The sequence below is a fragment of the Lissotriton vulgaris genome, chromosome 9, assembly GCF_964263255.1.
Source record: "Lissotriton vulgaris chromosome 9, aLisVul1.2, whole genome shotgun sequence".
Classification (NCBI taxonomy): Eukaryota; Metazoa; Chordata; class Amphibia; order Caudata; family Salamandridae; genus Lissotriton; species Lissotriton vulgaris.
In genome coordinates, this window is record NC_141697.1 from 140825073 (window position 1) to 140842515 (window position 17443).

At 43.7% G+C, this 17443-nt stretch overlaps 1 protein-coding gene across 1 annotated transcript in view; it reads left to right on the forward strand.

The window, feature by feature from the left end:
* Positions 1 to 17443, forward strand: part of PLA2G4F (phospholipase A2 group IVF) — a 299483-nt gene that overhangs the window by 235877 nt on the left and 46163 nt on the right. The window contains exons 16-17 of the mRNA XM_086937219.1: positions 2921 to 3028; positions 6133 to 6327. Coding sequence (XP_086793345.1) covers positions 2921 to 3028; positions 6133 to 6327 — 303 coding nt within the window. The remainder of the gene's footprint in view (positions 1 to 2920; positions 3029 to 6132; positions 6328 to 17443) is intronic.

Below are 17443 nucleotides of genomic sequence, written 5' to 3' on the forward strand. Positions count from 1 at the left end.
TGCAGGCCATCATTGTCCTTTGCTCCCAGCATTGTCTCATTGCTGTGAGAATAGGGCCTTATTAGGCTCTTCTTCAAGAAATTCAACTTAGATGCAAGTAAGGTAGATAACTCTTGTCCTGTACCTCCGCACCCACCAGTGACCAAAATTAGCAAAAACACTTGAGCCCTCTGGCTTTCGATATGTCTTTGGATTTCCTCAATTACCCCCAGGTGGGCTTTTACCCGGGCATGCTTGGGAACGGAGTCGACATTGATGCTGTGGTGGAGTTGAAGTTGGTCCAGGATTTTGGACATCCTATTGTTCTTTCAGATCTTTTTGTTACCATTGATACAGTGGACCATTTTATGACAGCCCCTGCCCTGAAGGAAACTGCAATAACCAGGAAAACCTCCTTCCTCTCTGACCTCTCCCAGTTGCTTTCTCTTTCTCTTGTCATCTGAGGAGTCTCCCAGTGGTTGTCTATGTTCTCACCCTTAAACCCTTGGCTGCTGGGGTAATTTTCCTGCTGTGCTGGGGGCGCGCACAACGCCCCGGTGCTCATGACGAGCTCAGCTCGTCATGAGCTACAGTGCCCCTGTGCTCATGACGAGCTCAGCTCGTCATGGCCACACCCGTTTCCTCAGAACGCTCAGCAAGTCGGGGGAATTATCCAAGCATGCAAGCGTTCTAATGGCCATGACGAGCTCAGCTCGTCATCAGCACATGAGCACCGTGGCTGATGACGAGCTGAGCTCGTCATCAGCATGGAAGGGGTTAATGAACATTTACGTGCAGCCTCATGTACAGATAATCCAGATTTTTGGGATCTTGTCTCTTTCATGTGCTTTCTACTCTTAGATTATTTTACATATCCACCAGATTAACATTGATCTTTTAACACTTTTTAAAAGATCTGGGGTTGTCTATCAGCAATCAAGGCATGGATGTGTGCTCATCTTCTGAAGCTAAAAGTTGATGTTAGGACCTGACTGTCCTAGCAGCTACCCGCTTGGGCCAGCCAAGGAGGATCCCCTGTCGGTGCCAGACCAGAAACTGAAAAATGCACAACTTTCCTCCCAGAACAACATTTGCTTTGCTCAGTAGATGAAGGCTATTGTCTCAGCCTGTCCTTCACAACTTCACCTCCTGAGAAGAATTCATGCATTTTCCTTCAAGAACCATTGGATATGGCCTTCAGTTATTCCTGGCAGAACTATGTAAATGCTTGCTATCTGTGTCTTTCCATCTATAACGTTGTTAAACTGCTGCTGATCCAGAATTTATCAGTGAGACTGGTCTTCGATCTGCCAACCTTTGACTACATTTCGAAGTGATGTCGCAAGATTCACAGACTTCGGTTTAAGCAAGTCATGCTTTTTATGATTCTGTGCTTGGCTCATGGCACCATTTAGGTTTGGGCACATGCTGTTTCTTGTCTTTCTAGTTATGACCATGGGCTCTAGCTCCAATGCCGAGGATCATTATTGTTTTGCCTTTGCTTGATTTTGGCACGCTCATTGTGGTGGCAGGGCTTTTCTCAGTCCAGGGCCCTCAAGTCTAGAATACTCTTTCTTTTTCTCCTACTCCATGGCAAATCATGCTCAGCTTTAGAAATATCCTAAATCTCATCTGTTCGGCTAAACCTGATGGTAGTCATAGGCTCAGGTTCCTCATCTTCTTCTGTGGCACCAAGTCCTAGGGCTTTGATGCTCTCTGGAAAGGAAACAAGCTACAAAAAACAAATGCATTCTCCTCCCTCCTCCTATGTTCTCGAGTGTCTCATGCATACTTACTCTGGCCATTTGTAAAGTTAAAACAAAAAATAATGAATTGAAATCTTCAGCAAAAATATTAGCTATTAGCAATCTCTAGTGGCTGCCAAGGCTGGACAGGGTGAGTCGCATGTAGGGCTCTGTAGGACATGCCACTGCCAGCCACAGATTCCTCCACATCACAAGCAACCAATCAGTCTGCTCCTTAAAGCTCTTATTTTTAAATGTAATGTACGGATAGCGTTGTGGGGGAAGAATGACCAACGGGTAATTCCTTAGTGTGCCTTTGACACGAGCATTGAAACAGTATCATAGCACAGTATTCTGATTTGACTTTATTTGCTAGTTAACAATATAGACTTAGAGGCAGCATAGCATATGATATTCAGTGTTAAGACTTAAAATGTTGCTTCATAAGAAATCTTCAGCATCTCCCCTCTAACCTGTCCCTAAGTTGAAGATAATGTCACTTAGTTCACACTGAGATTGAAGAGGCTACTTCTAACAAACCTTGTCAAACCACGCGCCATGCTGCTTTCTCTGCAATGCAGAAGTTAAGAAGAACGCCCGAAAAGCTTTTTCTGCACTTGTTCTTCAGAGCATCAGATAAACAAACCCAGACTGTACTCTCAATATTAGCTCCTGGGATAGGCATGGCTATCAATAGTACAGAAGGTGCATTAGCGCCGGAAGTGGGCAGTGCCTAGTGCACACAGATATAGGTATGTTTTATTACCAAGGCTGGATCTGGGTGGTGTTTCCCCTGCTTGCACAGGGCCCTTGGTACCCTTGCTTGCCATGCTTCGTGGAATAAAATAAGTATGATTGTGTATTTGGAAGTATTAGCTTCCCCAACAGGGGCAAAACAAGCCCTGATTGGCTGAGCTTCAGTGTGGGGCTTCCTTAAACTGTACCATGAAAGAAGGGTGGAAAGCTGTGGTGAAACACACAAAAGGCTTCATACTGGTTCACAGGTAAGATTCCTGCTGCTCGCCTTAGGCATCAAAACATGTTTTTATTTTCGTTTTGATGCTTCAGATCTATAATTTCTACTGTTTCACTTGTCTTTGAACCTGTGCACATTAGGACTGTATGGGGTATGTGAAATCTTGAAAGACAAGCTAGAGCACTAGTGACGCATTGTGTCTGAATCCTACTCTCAACAGGTGTGTGGAGCAGTATCCTCGCGGCCAGTCTCGATGAAATCTGGGCAAGGATGGCCACTTCAGGCGTGAGCTGGATCAATTCACTACAAGACGCCATTAAAGCCATAGGTAAGGGAGCATACTGCGGCTAAAATGAAAGCCTGTCCCTGGGGAGTGGGGTATACAGCACACACACCGCGCTTGACGGGAACCACATAGTGGTACAATCAAAAGAACTATAAAGAACTTAGGATTCTAACGCACAATTCATGTCTTTAAAACTGATTATAAATTGTATATGTAAATGTATAGGCATTTATATAGCGCACTACTTACCCGTAGGGTCCCAAGGCGCTTCGACCGCTGCGAAACCCTTCCTGGCTTCCCTGAGAGATGGTCCCTTAATGGGTATCTCCAGGGTGAGACCAGGCATCCCCGGCGGTCTGGTGGGGCCGTTAGTGAAGATGAGGCAAGCTGATGCCCAGAGTTGCCGAGTGTGATCGCTGATCAGAGTGGGCACCGAGGCGAGAGAATTATCGAGTCCGCTGACCCTGGTCCACGACCCTGCCGCGCCGGGAATCGAACCCTGGTCCCGGGCCGTCCTCTGCTCTCGGGTCTGCCGCCTCTAACCAGTGAGCCACACTACTTCTATATGAATGTTCACGATTAATAGAGATTTAAAACTCATGTCTCTAAAACTGATTATAAATTGTATATGATGTTTCATGATTAATAGAGGTTTATCTCATTCCAACTACCCTCTCGATTTTCTATGTCACACTGAGTCACTCCTCTTGGATTCTTTTTTAATAACTGTGCATGATAACACATCGCTTTTCATTCAATTTCAAGGTCCCTTTCCCTTTACGTATGCAAGTCTTTTAAATGTACGACTGTTAGTGAGTCAGTAGTATGAATGGGGTTATGGTGTGCCTGATTGTTTAGGTTGTGTTTTGATGCAACTTGTTTGAGGATGTTTTAATTGTTTTGCTGCAGTCTATCCTGTTGGGGGAGTCATATGTCTACTTGTTCTCATCTGAATGTGTTTGGGATGAATACATGTATGCTATTGTTAATTGTTTTGCAATTTTCATGTACATCAAAAACAAGTAAAAAATGCATTACATTTTCTGAAATTGTTATACCTTGAACTTATTAAGTTCATTTTTGTATCATTTACCCTTGAACGTGCCTATAAGGTAATTATCTTGAAGGCTAGTTGCGTTTTTAATTCGGCTCCCTGTACTAGAGATCCATTTGTAGCCATTTAGAGACGCTGTGCGCTCTTAACTATTCTTAGGCAGGAGACACCTTTTCCCTTCATGTGGAGACTTTTGCTTTCAGTATACAGCATACACCGTCAGGTCCTGGTGGACATTATCTTCCCCAGTACGCTTTTTCCGCTCCACTCAAAATAGTGGCCCCTAAGTTGTATCCTAAGAAAAACCCTCTGCCGAAAGTAACTCAAGAGAAGCCTTAGCCAGGTTGGCAATGTTAACAGCAAAGTTAGACAGAAGTTCAAATCTAGTTTTATACTTCTCTTGAATGCCTTGAGTGTAGGAGATAGCCTGTCTTCCTTCTATCTTAAGATGTCTGGGATAAAAAACTTAAATATATTGGTGGTTCTTACTTTGCTTCCAGTGCAGTGGTGGACCACAAACTAGTGGACAGCCATCACAGTGGAGAGGTTTCCCAACTGTTCATTATTGCTCATTACAAGGCGCATGGAAGTGAGTAGGGGAGACCCGTTGTGTTACTCTTTTCCCACCACTGTATAAACCACTGTGCTATCTTTATTGTTGGAATAGACTAGATGAATGCAATTGTTTCCTGTGAAAATGAGCTCCACTAGTTAGTTCTGTACTTTTGCTCTCTGCCAAGTAACACACCCAATGAATCTTCAGTTCATCCATGACAAAAGAAGGACAGAAAGGCCGGCTGTTGTTCAAATCTGCATTTCCCATTGATCCTTATGCAAGGTTTTTAAAAATATATTCGACAAGGAGCTTCAGAATAGAGGTGAGTTTTGCACCTTGATCAAGCAACTTTCAAAGATCTCATCAGAGAGTAATGTCTTTAGTCATGATAAAGATGGTTTAAATCAAGAGAATACCATCGAAACGTGTGGACACACTAGTACCACACTAGTACCATAATGGGCTGCCACACTGGATATTGATTGTCTTTTCGTACATCAGGGTCAAGCCCCAACGTTACTTTATTGGGATATGGTCCCTTTATGACAATGTGTAGTGTATTTCAATACTCCCATCCGAATTGTCTTTGTTATTGAATCTGTTCATTTGTTTATTTATAGTGTGATGTTTTTTGATTTTGAACAAAATATGCTATGTATGATTAAATGTTTTTTTTTACTTGCTACAATTGTTTTATATGTTTTTAATACATTTATAACATTTCTAATATTTCTCTTGTGTACTGGCACACTGCTTTTCCAATTGGTACTGTATTCCCCATGATGGAATGTGTGTGATTTAGGTGGGTGAATGAGTACGTTTTCTCAGTATTTGCCGACCGAAGGATATACTGTTACTTTAATAGATCGAACCCTAGTCCTTTGGATTACAAAGGGTCCCTCTCATTTTTTCAAGAGTTAAAGTGCTGTTTGCCACAGTCAAATGCTTTCTCTGCTCATTTAAGCCATCTATAAACCATTGTCTGTCCAAACCAGTTTATGGGGTCCTTTGCAAAAAAATCAGTTATTTCCCTAGTTTGGACAATACTATCTTTTATTGTCACCAAATGCAGACCCTCTTGTTAGGACATGTTAAGACTTCCAGTCAGACTCAGGGGAGATGTGTCTGTATTTTGCCTCTCTTCAGACATTAATGGTATTTTCATACTGTACTGGGTTGATTTTGTTACCATAATCCCCAAATTGTAACTTTTTCTCCTCAAAAATGTACTTAGAAGCAGTCAGCTGATGCTGTGATTATTATTCAAAAACAAACAAACGAAATAAAAACGATTAAGTCCCATATTGCATTTGGAGCAATGAGGCCAACAGCCCGCTCTTATAGTTTCCATGCACCCCTTCTGGCATTAGGAGAGGGAAAGGCGAGAGGGAGTTCTGCTTCATATTCATTTGACAACCTGGTCTCCTGTTGATTTTCAGTTCACGATACATTATTTAAGACTCTGCAGTATTGGTTAGTATTTATTGATTAAAAAGATTTGACTACGCCAATTATGTCTATACTTTGATTCTGTAGATGACTCACGGAAAAAGCACTTTCGACATTGCACAAGGCTGAAAACGCAGGTTGACCAGCCAGATGGGATCTTCATGCGGCTCTACGAGGATGTCTTCAAGTCCCGGTTCATGGCTGGCGAGAGCTACAACTTCACCCGGGGATTGTACCTGCACAAGAACTATATAGGCACCAAAGAGTTTGTGCCATGGAAAGGTGCAGTATGCAATGTTCCTTTATTGTTGGGATGCCGTAGGTTGCAGATTAGATTAGATTGTGAATGGTGTTGTAACCTGAAGTGGGCCATGCCCAGAGGTGTTCTGCACCAAGGCAAACCGGGTTTCCCTGAAGGTTCCTCCATCTTAGCTTTGGTAATTTAGCTGGATCAGCAAGGCTGTACGCTAGTAGAAAGTGTATGTAGAGTATGTGTTTTACAATTTACAATAAAAGGACAGCCAAATGAAATAAAGAGGCAAGTTTAAATAAAAAGATATTTAATGGGAAATAAGGATTACAAATTATCAAAATGTGGATCAATCAGAGCTGTCTCAGTGTAAATAAAGGACATAGGTAGCCTAAATTTCTTAAAATAAGGGAAATGTGATTTGATGAAATACAGCAAATAGTCATCTCAGATCATTGTTGGATTCCACCTGTAATCAGTACTTATACCTGTTGAGTTATGTTTGAGTTGAGTGATCAAATGTCATTTCGGAAATGAGAGAACACTTATTTTTAGGTGGTTCTCCCTGTTTGTGATTGGTTGTTGCTGGATTTATTGATCTGAGCACTGAGAGGCTGCCATGGAATCTCACAGTCTGTGTTCCTTAGCATTATGTAAATTGGGTGAAACACTGAGTTGTGTTATTTAACTTTTTCAGTATGGTCAAAGTAAGTTGGTGCAGGTAGCGTACCACTGGTATGAAAGGTAAAGGTCACATGTCAGCTACTATTTTATCACCCACATGTGTGAAGAGAAAAAGAAGGCTCCAGGTTCACCATTGTTGCCTGGCTGACTGCAGCTTAAACCCTGCAGTAACACGTCAAGTGGGAGAGGCCAATGACTCAGTGACTCAAGTATGACATTCATCTCAACTCTTTTTGGGGCGGCATCTGTCCCAGTGCACTCAAAATTGGGGAACATTGATTTTCACTGGGCAGGGCCTAGGAAAAAAGTAGAAGCCCTGGACACTGGAGCCAGACCAAAGATTGTTGAGATAGTTTGTAGAGAGGAAAGCATTGAACTATGGCAAACATGGGATGGCTAATTGTGGAAACTAAGGCGGGATTAAGTCATGCTTTTCCCAAATTAGTAGCTAGTGCATAGGATTAAAATGGCAACTCTAGGGCCAACCGAAAACTCAGAAGAAATTCTGTCTGCACCTATCTGCCAAGAGCTCCAACCTAGGTGGGAAAGCCAACTGTTCAGTTTGCAGTGGACAGAACTGGAGAGAAGCCTGGGCACTAGCAGCCTACTCTACAGGTCTGGGAGCTGTGAGAGAGGCCAGGACTCAGTTTGCCAGTGTATTCAAAAAGTTGGACGTTGTCCTTTTCTGGTCTGTGGAGGAAAGAGGCACACCACAAGAGGTCCACAAGATGGGCAGGCCTTGCTAGCTAAGATTTGCCAGTTTGGCTACGCAGAACTTTTCTCCAAAGATGATTAACGTTACTATAGGACTTCTGCATGAAGTATCTGACCCTATATAGCTCTTGTCAGCGCAGCCCCCTTCCTTGCCCTGCTGCAGATTTCTGAGAACCAAAAAAAGTCACTATCTCCAGTAAATAGGACTTTGGGCAACGTCAAGACAGCAAAGTCTTCCCATCAGCAAATTGACTTTGATGGGAACAAAATTCAACTTTGTTCTACTTGGAGCTTTTGGCGTCAAAACTGAATGTTTCTGTGGGAGCCCACACTCTTTATAGACATCTTCGAGGGACCCTTGCCACATTTAGCATTTAACCTTGCCATGGAATGACTTCCAGAAAAATTGACTAACAGGGCAATTTAGAGTTTGGCAGATGGGGGGCATCCACCAAAAATCAACATAGCCTGATCCTGCCAAACTTGTGATTCCCCGGCCACATGTGCCTGAAGGGAACCACTCTATTTCCACTGAGCCTCGGCGGGCTCAGCTGGCAGAAACATTTGATCTAGGGGTCTGTCCACCATTTCGCCACTACCACTAGGTTAATGACATTCACCCAACCCTAATTAGGAGAGAATATCTGTCTCATTGTTTTTTTTCCCCAGGACTTATGTTGCCATTCTGGAAATGCAGGTTGGTCTAGTGATGCAAAATGGTCAAATTCAAAAACCTCTGGCACACAGGACAATCACTCCCTACATGTAAGGGACATATTTGCCTTTCAGTTCAGTTGGGAGATTGTCCTTGCAAAGCAAAAGAGAATGCTGAGTGGGCCACTTCAGTACGGCAGCTCACAAGGCCTTCTTTGTTAATGAATGTGCATCGTCCAATGTGTCTGATGCACTTTCATTACAGCGGGCTCCACCACCAAGGAGACTGTGATCTCTAAATGCAGTTGGAGGCCCTCAGTCAAGAGAGCAGTGCTCGATTTCTAAATGACCTCTTAAGTCCCAGGGTACCATTTTTGTTTGCTGAGTGCAACCTGCACGGATTACCTGCGACATTAAGTGGCACTTGATTGTTTCTTGGTTATTTCGACCTCGAAATGTTAAAATTGCATACTTCCATTTTTCTTAATCCGATTTGTGTAACTGACCTGTCATTTTGCTTGCTAAATGTTTCTTAAATTTATTGTACTTTGGCTTTAATATGGCTTGGACTATTTGAACCTAACTTGCATTTCTATAAGGAAAAAGAGCTGAGCAGAGTTTTTCCATGAACTGTGGTGAAATCTAAAGAGCGATTGCTTTACTAAGTTGATGGCATATGCACACTCAAATTAATAATGCAATTTGTCTTATTGTAGTGTGTAGAAAAATGATTTAGGGCATCGGAACCGCCACAGCAGTAATTGTGGTAGGTCACACTGAATCAAAGTATAGAGCACACAAGACGTTAAGGCTATTCTCTGCCTGTGCAGCCGAGCCACTTCAACATCACGCTCTAGCGATGGCAGTCGCCAACAAGTTTTGATGGGCTTGTGAGCAACGAAGATGATTCGACCTGAGCAGTCTGGGTTAGAGCACTGTTGCTAAAGCCACATTGAGGCAAGCTCCAGTGTTTGAGAAGGCAATATGAGTAGGAAATCTGGCAACCATTCCACAGCCCTGAGCTAAGATGAAAAGGTCGAGCTGAGCTGGAAGGGTCAAGTGAGTGATTCCGTCCTGCTGTGTTACCCTGCATGGCAGCATCAAACTCTGGTGCAGAGGCTCATCTTGAAAAAAGTTTGCAGACGGATTTTTAAAGTTCTTCAGCCTAGTTTCCACAGATATTGACTACTTGGTGAACCATTTTGCATATATCACCACAATTCTGAGGCTGCAAGACACTCCCCAGCACCCTCAGATCTTAACGAAAGGAGCCTTTTAAACAGCCGCGAAATCAAGGTAGTCCCCTCTAAAAGCACAGTGTGCTCTGTCCTGGCACTATGCACCTCAAGTAGATCACTATGCGTGTCCAGCAGTCTGCATACTCGTAGGTCCTTGGGATTCAAAATTTCATGAGATCTGGTAACCATGGGAGCCATTTGTGATAGAGCTTTTTTCAGTAAGAGTGTAATGTCTGCAATTATGCTGTATGGAATGGTATCCATCAATGTGATCTACGCTATACTAGATCAAGAACATGTTGAGGGAACCATTCCCCAGAACATTAGTGAAGACATTACACTTTTACCAACACTGAAGAAAACTATACGCTACAGAAGCCCTAATGAAGTTAACAGTTTATACTTACTGTTACGAAACACACATTCACTGTTTCGATCGTTATGACATGAAGATAAAATAAACAGAAAAAATAATTGGACACTATATAATACAGTTGGATTTGGGATTATCAGTTAATAATTCGTCCTCGCTCTAAATAAGCGTTATTCATTTAGGATCTTTTAGGAAAATTTCTGTATACATGTCTGGCAGCCGGGAAAGCTTCATGTGAGGTTTAATTTCTGAATGTTTTAAAACCCTACACAATGCCTTCATCATCAATCTCATGTACTTCAATCATTGCCTATGAAACCAGACTGCTTCGTGGTTCTTTATCATCCTATTCTTAAGAACGTTCTTACCACCTCTGACAATTGGGTCAAAATGCTCTTCCATTTATTGTGCTTGATACTTATCGCACCCTTTCGACCATGTGTTACAATTTGTTTGATAGCATTTTCGTTCCCTAGGGTTTCGCTACCACACCTCAAATGTACAACTTTGTTCACATCTAGTGATCAGATGATTTCCCTTTGGTCTCTTCCAGCACTCCTGTTAGGAAATATAGCAAGGAACAGTGGTTCCACTCATAAATATTTCCTATTCGATTTGGAAAAAACACAGAATTACAAATACGTATTTGTCAAGTATGCATAATTACAACAACTTTAGTAAGAGAAGAGATGATGCAGAGCTACGAAACCAGTTAGTATTAGTGTATTCGCACCATGCAGCTTCATTGTAGTTGCATAGGTTGATATTAATTGTGAATAGCACCGCACCCAGTACACTGAGTTAATACACACAATGTACATGGCGAATAGACACATCTTAAAAAAACAAGTCAAACCCTGTTTAGACAAGTGGTGAGATAATTTGAGAGACAAGGTCTAAACTCTAAACAACAATTGATATTGAGCTAAAATATCTATATATTAATCATGAAGTTCTTGTTCAACCACTTATGGTAAGTCAAGGCTTCAACCCTGTTTCGGTAATCCATGGGTCATAATGCGCACTGTAGGTTAAAGTATAGTATGTCTGAGAATATTATGAAAAAGACACAAAAAAAGAATCTAAAGTAGTTGCAAATTTTTTTGAATAATATTTGCAAGTGAGCTAAAAAACATAAAAAACAGAAGCACTTAAGCGGGGAGCCATCAGGCAAAGACGTCTTGGATAGCCAACAAAAAAATAGGAATGCAACAAAAATAATTATTGAATCCTAAACGGAGCAAAAGTTTCCTAAATGATAATAAAAAACATACAAAAGAAAAACGGTGAAAAGGGTGCACAAACTTACCACAGATGGAACATAGGTATAAATTGAAAATAAAAAGTAATCAATGGATGCGAACTGGATATATTCCAAGTTGTAGGGAAAAAGAATACAAATGTCTGCATAACTCGGCTTGGACGTCGATTGCAGCCAATAATGGCAGTGACCAGCCACTGTCTGTGCTGAGGTCATTAATGAGAGAATCATGTGGTAACTAACCATCATCAGGTTTAAAAATGGCCACATAATCCTCTCTTAACCCCCTATAGTTTGACAATCCATTTTTTTAAAAATAATAAAATAAAACAAAATTAGTCACCATTACACATTGATAATAAAGTAGGCATTTTGGTACAGTTAGGAAAGGGAACAACAACCGTGTTACCATCAGGAGTGTTCAAGACTGTGGTGTCTCTGGAGAAGCTGACATAGTAGAAAGGAAAATAAAAGAATTAGTGCTTGTGAGAGAGATTTTCGAAGTAGAATGTGTTCTGAATGATAAATGTTGCAGTGATCCTCATGTGCCCATAAACATTGAGGGTGTAGACATTCTCGTGCCCGCATCTCGTGCACGCATCACAATTATTTCTATAGGAAAATGCAAAGTACTCTAATAAAAGAAAACGTTGCTACCTCCAGATGCAGTAACCAAGGAACCTGAAGGTAGAAGAATCAATTTTTTACCAGAAATTGGCTTTCATGACAAGAAGATTGAAGGGAATGTAAATGTGTCTCACAAAGGAATCAATGTGTTGCAGTGGTGGCACCAGGCTGATTTTGACATGTTATCAGACCTGGAGAGAAATGTGAGGTTTCATTAGTAAATACTGAAAGAGGACATAATTGGATGGAAAAGGTTAATCAAATTGTTCATTAAAAAGAGGGAAGAATCAAGAATTAAGTCCACACTATCAAAGTTGAAAATTGAAGTGTTGCAGTTAAATACAGGTTTTGGAATGTACTACATAGTGTAAGGGAGGGGAGCTGTCCCAGATTCTCAAGAAAATGCAAAAAGATGGTATAATTGCACCAGTGGATGCTAATTTCAGAAGGTTATAATCAGAATGGTAAAATGTGATATGGTCTCTGTTATGTTGAGAGGTATTCCATCAGAGCATTGTATCAGATCTTGCTCTACAATTGTATCTTGATAGCCATGAAACATTTGTGACTGTGGACGTATGTGATTACGGTATGGTGGCTGTACTGTCCCAGTTGGATGGGGCCGAAGAGGTCCCCAAAGGGTTTGTATCAAGAAGAATGAGAGCTGTTTAAACAATGTATTTTGTGATCGAGAAAGAGATGTTAGTCCATGTAAGGGGAATCAAAAAATTCAAGTCTTATATATGGGCAAGGATGTTCTGCTTGCCCACAAATAGGAAAGATTATCTCCAATTAGTGGATATGTTGTCAAGAGAAAAATGTAAAAGGCCACGTCAAGACTGTAAAGATTAGCCTTAAACTGCTTGAGTTTACTTCAGGGTGGAATATATTGCGGTGGAAAGATAGTTGAGGTTGATTTTTATTTTATCCTGGTGCCTGTAAGTGGAAATGTGCAAGAACATGGTTTGGAAAATTTAGTTGAAGAATGCATAATTTCTGAGGTGAAGAACTACTTAATTTGTCCCGAAATGGGGGAGTGGTGTGGAAAACTCCCGAAATGGGGGAGTGGTGTGGAAAACTGGTGGAGTTTTGGCAGTTTCCGATCTTGCTGACACGGAGAAACATTGCAACGGCTATTTCCTGTATTTAGGCACTAGTTTCAGTGAATGGAGGGAATTTCTGCTTTTATTTCGTCACTGTTTTTAAAAGACTTAAATCGCCCTGAACACCTACCTGATCCATTGCACACTCTTGCGCCCCGGTCCGCCGCAGCCCTGTGGCTGATTGCTGTGGAGGGCACTGACAAGAGCAAGGGCCGGAATCACTCACTTCCGGTAGCGCGCCATTTTGGTCGGTGCTCTAGTTGTTTCACGCCGTAATGTCTATTTAAAGCAAAGTGACTGCGTGGGCACACGGTTTTTGGCAGTTTCCGATCTTGCTGACACGGGGAAACATGGCAACTGCTATTTACTGTATTTAGGCACTAGTTTCAGTAGGTGGAGGGAATTTCTGCTTTTATTTTGTCACTGTTTTTAAAAGACTTAAATCGCTCCGATCACCTACCTGATCCATTGCACACTCTTGTGCCCCTGTCCACCGCAGCCTCTGGCTGATTGCTATGGAGGGCACTGACAAGAGCAAGGACCGGATTCACTCACTTCCGGTAGCGCGCCATTTTGGTCGCGCTCTAGTTGTCTCACGCCCCCTGCCACCTATTTAAGTCCAACATGGCGCACGAGCGCAGCGGACGTGCGCAGCAGGGGCGCCAGCAGCGCACCGTAGGCGCGATAAAGGCAAGCCCGTCTGTGCCCGTCCACGCTAGTACGTTGCCTCCCGCCAGAATCGCTGGCGGAAATCCGCCAGGTAGTTGTATTTATTCTAGAGCGGCATTATTAAACCTGCGCCCTCCATTACACCATTGCAACAATTCCCCATTTCACCCCCTTAGTGGCCCTATTAGCTGCTCTTGTACTTCCCAAACCTATGCTTTTTTCCGTTCCTCCTGTCACGCCCCCTCAACATCGACTAAAAATACTGCAGCTTAATGTAAGGTCTTTAGTTAAACCCCACGCTGAAATATACGACCTTATCGTTGATGAAACTCATGATATATTCTTTTTGACCGAGACATGGCTTAGCGATGGCATGGCGGCCGTACCTAATTTGGCGTTACCCCCTGAATACTCGATTTCTTTGGTGAATAGAGCGACTAGGGGAGGCAGCATTGCTGTGATTGCCAGGTCTTGCTATACCTGTCTTCTTAATAAAGTTAATATGGAGGGAGGTGAATGCGCCCGCATTAGCATTTCTATGAACACCCATTTTACCCTCTCTAGTCTATTGATATATAGGCCTCCTGGACCTGCCACCGGCTTTAATATTGCTCTCTTAGAGACAGTTGGAACATTGGCCGTGGGATTGGCTAATTTTAGCATTTTCGGCGATTTAAACCTCCACTTTGATCTGGAGCAGGACCAGACCATTCACACTATGCTTGCCGACTTAGCCGCATTTCAGCTCTATCAAATAGTTAAAAGCCCTACACACAGAGGAGGTCATTTGTTAGACCCCATATTCATGAACATTGAGACTGCCACAGTGACTACCCCTACTCTTATGGCTTTGTCCGACCATCTTCTAGTCGAAAAGATCATCCCCATATCAAAACCATCACGTACTAACACTCAACGTTCGGTATATAAAAGACCGTGGCGCAAGCTTCGACTTGAAGATTTTCACTCACTTTTAGGAGCTGACCCTTTAGGCCCTTTTAGTAATGTTGAGACAGGCTATGAGTCATTCTGTGCCTGGATTACACGGGCACTCGACTCTCTTATCCCGGCAACCTGGATTAGGGTCGCACGCAGGAATCTAGCCCTTGGTATAACGACACTTTGTCACTACTGAAGAAGGCATGTAAAAGATGCGAGCGCGAGTGGAGAAAAGATTTTGCTCCTGAAAAAAAAGCCTACTACCTAGCCGAACTTAAAACATACCACAGAGCTGTTTGCAGGACTCGAGCGGAGTACTATGCTTCTGAGATTAAATTGAGCCCCAATCCCGCTAAAGTCATTTTTAAGATTCTCAAAGACCTCAGTGCCAAGAAATCCTCGGTACCTATACCTATGTCAGAACGCCAATGTGAAGAATTAGCCTCCTTCTTCGTGTAGAAAATACGGGCAATCTATCGATCCTTTCCTCCCATGACTACTTCCTGTGCACCTTTTTCCACTAGACCAGTCCTAGTCTCCAACTTGACGGAGATCTCCTCGGAAGAATTTAGCAGACTGACTGTGAAAATTAAATCTGGCTCTCCGGCCGACCCACTCAAGCCTGCTCAGTTCAAAGAATCCTCCCTGCTCTGCATGACACCGCTACACCAACTAATCAACACCTCTTTCTCATCCGCCACTGTCCTGGCAAAATGGAAACAGGCGTGGGTCTCTCCCATCCTTAAAAATCCTTGTTGAGACCCTATGAAGCCTGAACATTTCAGGCCTATTACTCTCCTTCCCTGGGTAGTGAAGGTTGCGGAAGCACATGTTAACACCATACTCACCAACTTCCTGCGTTCCAATAACATTCTGGACGCAATGCAACATGGTTTCCGCGCCGGTCATAGTACCAAGACCGCTCTCCTGGCTATGACGGAATACCTGTGGACCATCCGTGACCATGGTTCAAATGGCGGCACTGATCCTGTTGGATCTCAGTGCCGCCTTTGACACGGTCTCTCATAAGGTGTCTCATAAGGTGCTGCTCCACCGTCTTGAGGAGGCAGGGATCACTGACCTGGCCCTTGCGTGGTTTAGATCCTTTCTGACCAAGAGGTCCTTTCGTGTCTCCACCCCTCCTTTCTTATCCTAGGCGCACCTTCTTGAGCAAGGCGTTCCCCAAGGCTCGGCATTGAGCCCCACATTGTTCAATCTTTATGCTCAGCCACTAGCTGCGGTTGCCAGACAATGGGACCTCACTATCGTCTCATACGCGGACAACACGCAGCTAGTGGTTGCCCTAACTGAGGATCGACCCCGAATGTCTCCAGGTTTAAAAGCGGCCTCACAGCCGTGGCAGACTGGATGACATTTAATTTTTTGCAATTATATGCAAACAAGACAGAAGTGTTAGTGGTTGGCAAAAATGCTGACTTATGGGGCGATCACTGGTGGCCCAATGCTTTGGGTAAAGCCTCGGAACCTAAGGGAGAAGTCAAGAACCTGGGGGTGTGGTTGGACTCCTCTCTTAGCGGCTCATTAGGATCGCGGACGGACTTGCGTCCGTCCGTGACCCCAGAGCAGGAGGGAACCTCCGCATGGCATGCGGAGTTCCCTCCTGTGCAATTAGGATGTGACCGCCACCCTGGCGGTCACATCCTCTATTTTTAACAGTGCGGCGGGTGCAGCTTCAAGCTGCACCCGCGGCAATGTTAAAAATGCACGCATTGCATTTGCATGCAGAAAGAGGCAGGCACCGCGCGGTGCCTGCCGCTTTCTGCATGCAAATGCAGGGGGGTACCATAGGTACCCCCCATGTGCTCCCCCCACCCCCCCTTCACCTAGGGGGCCAGCAACGGGCCCCCGCAGTGAAGTTCCGTATGCTTTTCCACAGCGGAAAACCCGCCGCGGAAAAGCATACTGTACTGGCCATCCTAATATGGTGGACGGTGTCTGGAAGACACCGTCACCATATTAGAGCTTTTCCGCCGCGGTTGTAAGCCGACCGCGGCGGAAAAGCTGCGGACGGAAACCAGGACCCACCAGCCATCCTAATGTGGCGGTGGGTCTTTGGTCAGTCCGCTGCGGTTTTTCCGCATCCTCGGGACCGGCGGTGGCTTCCGCCGGCCCCGAGGATGCGGAAAAACCGCAATCCTAATGACCCCCTTAGTTTCTGTTTCCATACAAAAAAAGTCGCTCCTACATGCTTTGGCATCTTACGAGGTCTTAAACCTATTTTAAAGTTCTTCAACTCATCTACTAGGCAGCAGATAGTCCAGTCCGCTCTTCTTTCTTGATTGGACTACACTAGTTCCTTGCTTTTGGGAGCAAATCAAGCCGAGATCTCTTGGATGCAGCGCATCCAAAATGCGGCTGCCAGAGCCTTAGTAGGCCTTCCCCGATTGTGCTCCATCATTGACACCATCCGGAGGCTCCATTGGCTCCCTATGGCTCAGCGAATTCAGTTTAAGACATTATGTCTTTCTTTTAAAATTTTAAAACTTACAACTCCCAAAATGCTCTGCAACCTTTTGACCCCGTATGTTCCAACCCGCGTACTACGCTCTGCGGGTCAACATTTGGTCAGAGTACCCCTGATCAAACGCTGCCGAGCTGGAGGACGTTCCTTCCCCTATTTGGCAGCAAAGCTGTGGAATTCATTACCAGCACACATACGGGAACGGGAAGGTCTGTTGGACTTTAGAAAGGCAAATAAAACCCACCTTTTCCCCCTAAATTAAGCTTTCCTGGACTATGTCTTGCTGAATCCCATCGTAGTCAGTGGCTTGTGAGCTGCTAAAAGCATCGGGACGCCCCTTTGCTGGGGCAGCTGAGCGCTTTATAAGTTATTTTAACATAACATAACATAACAGAATGCAGAAT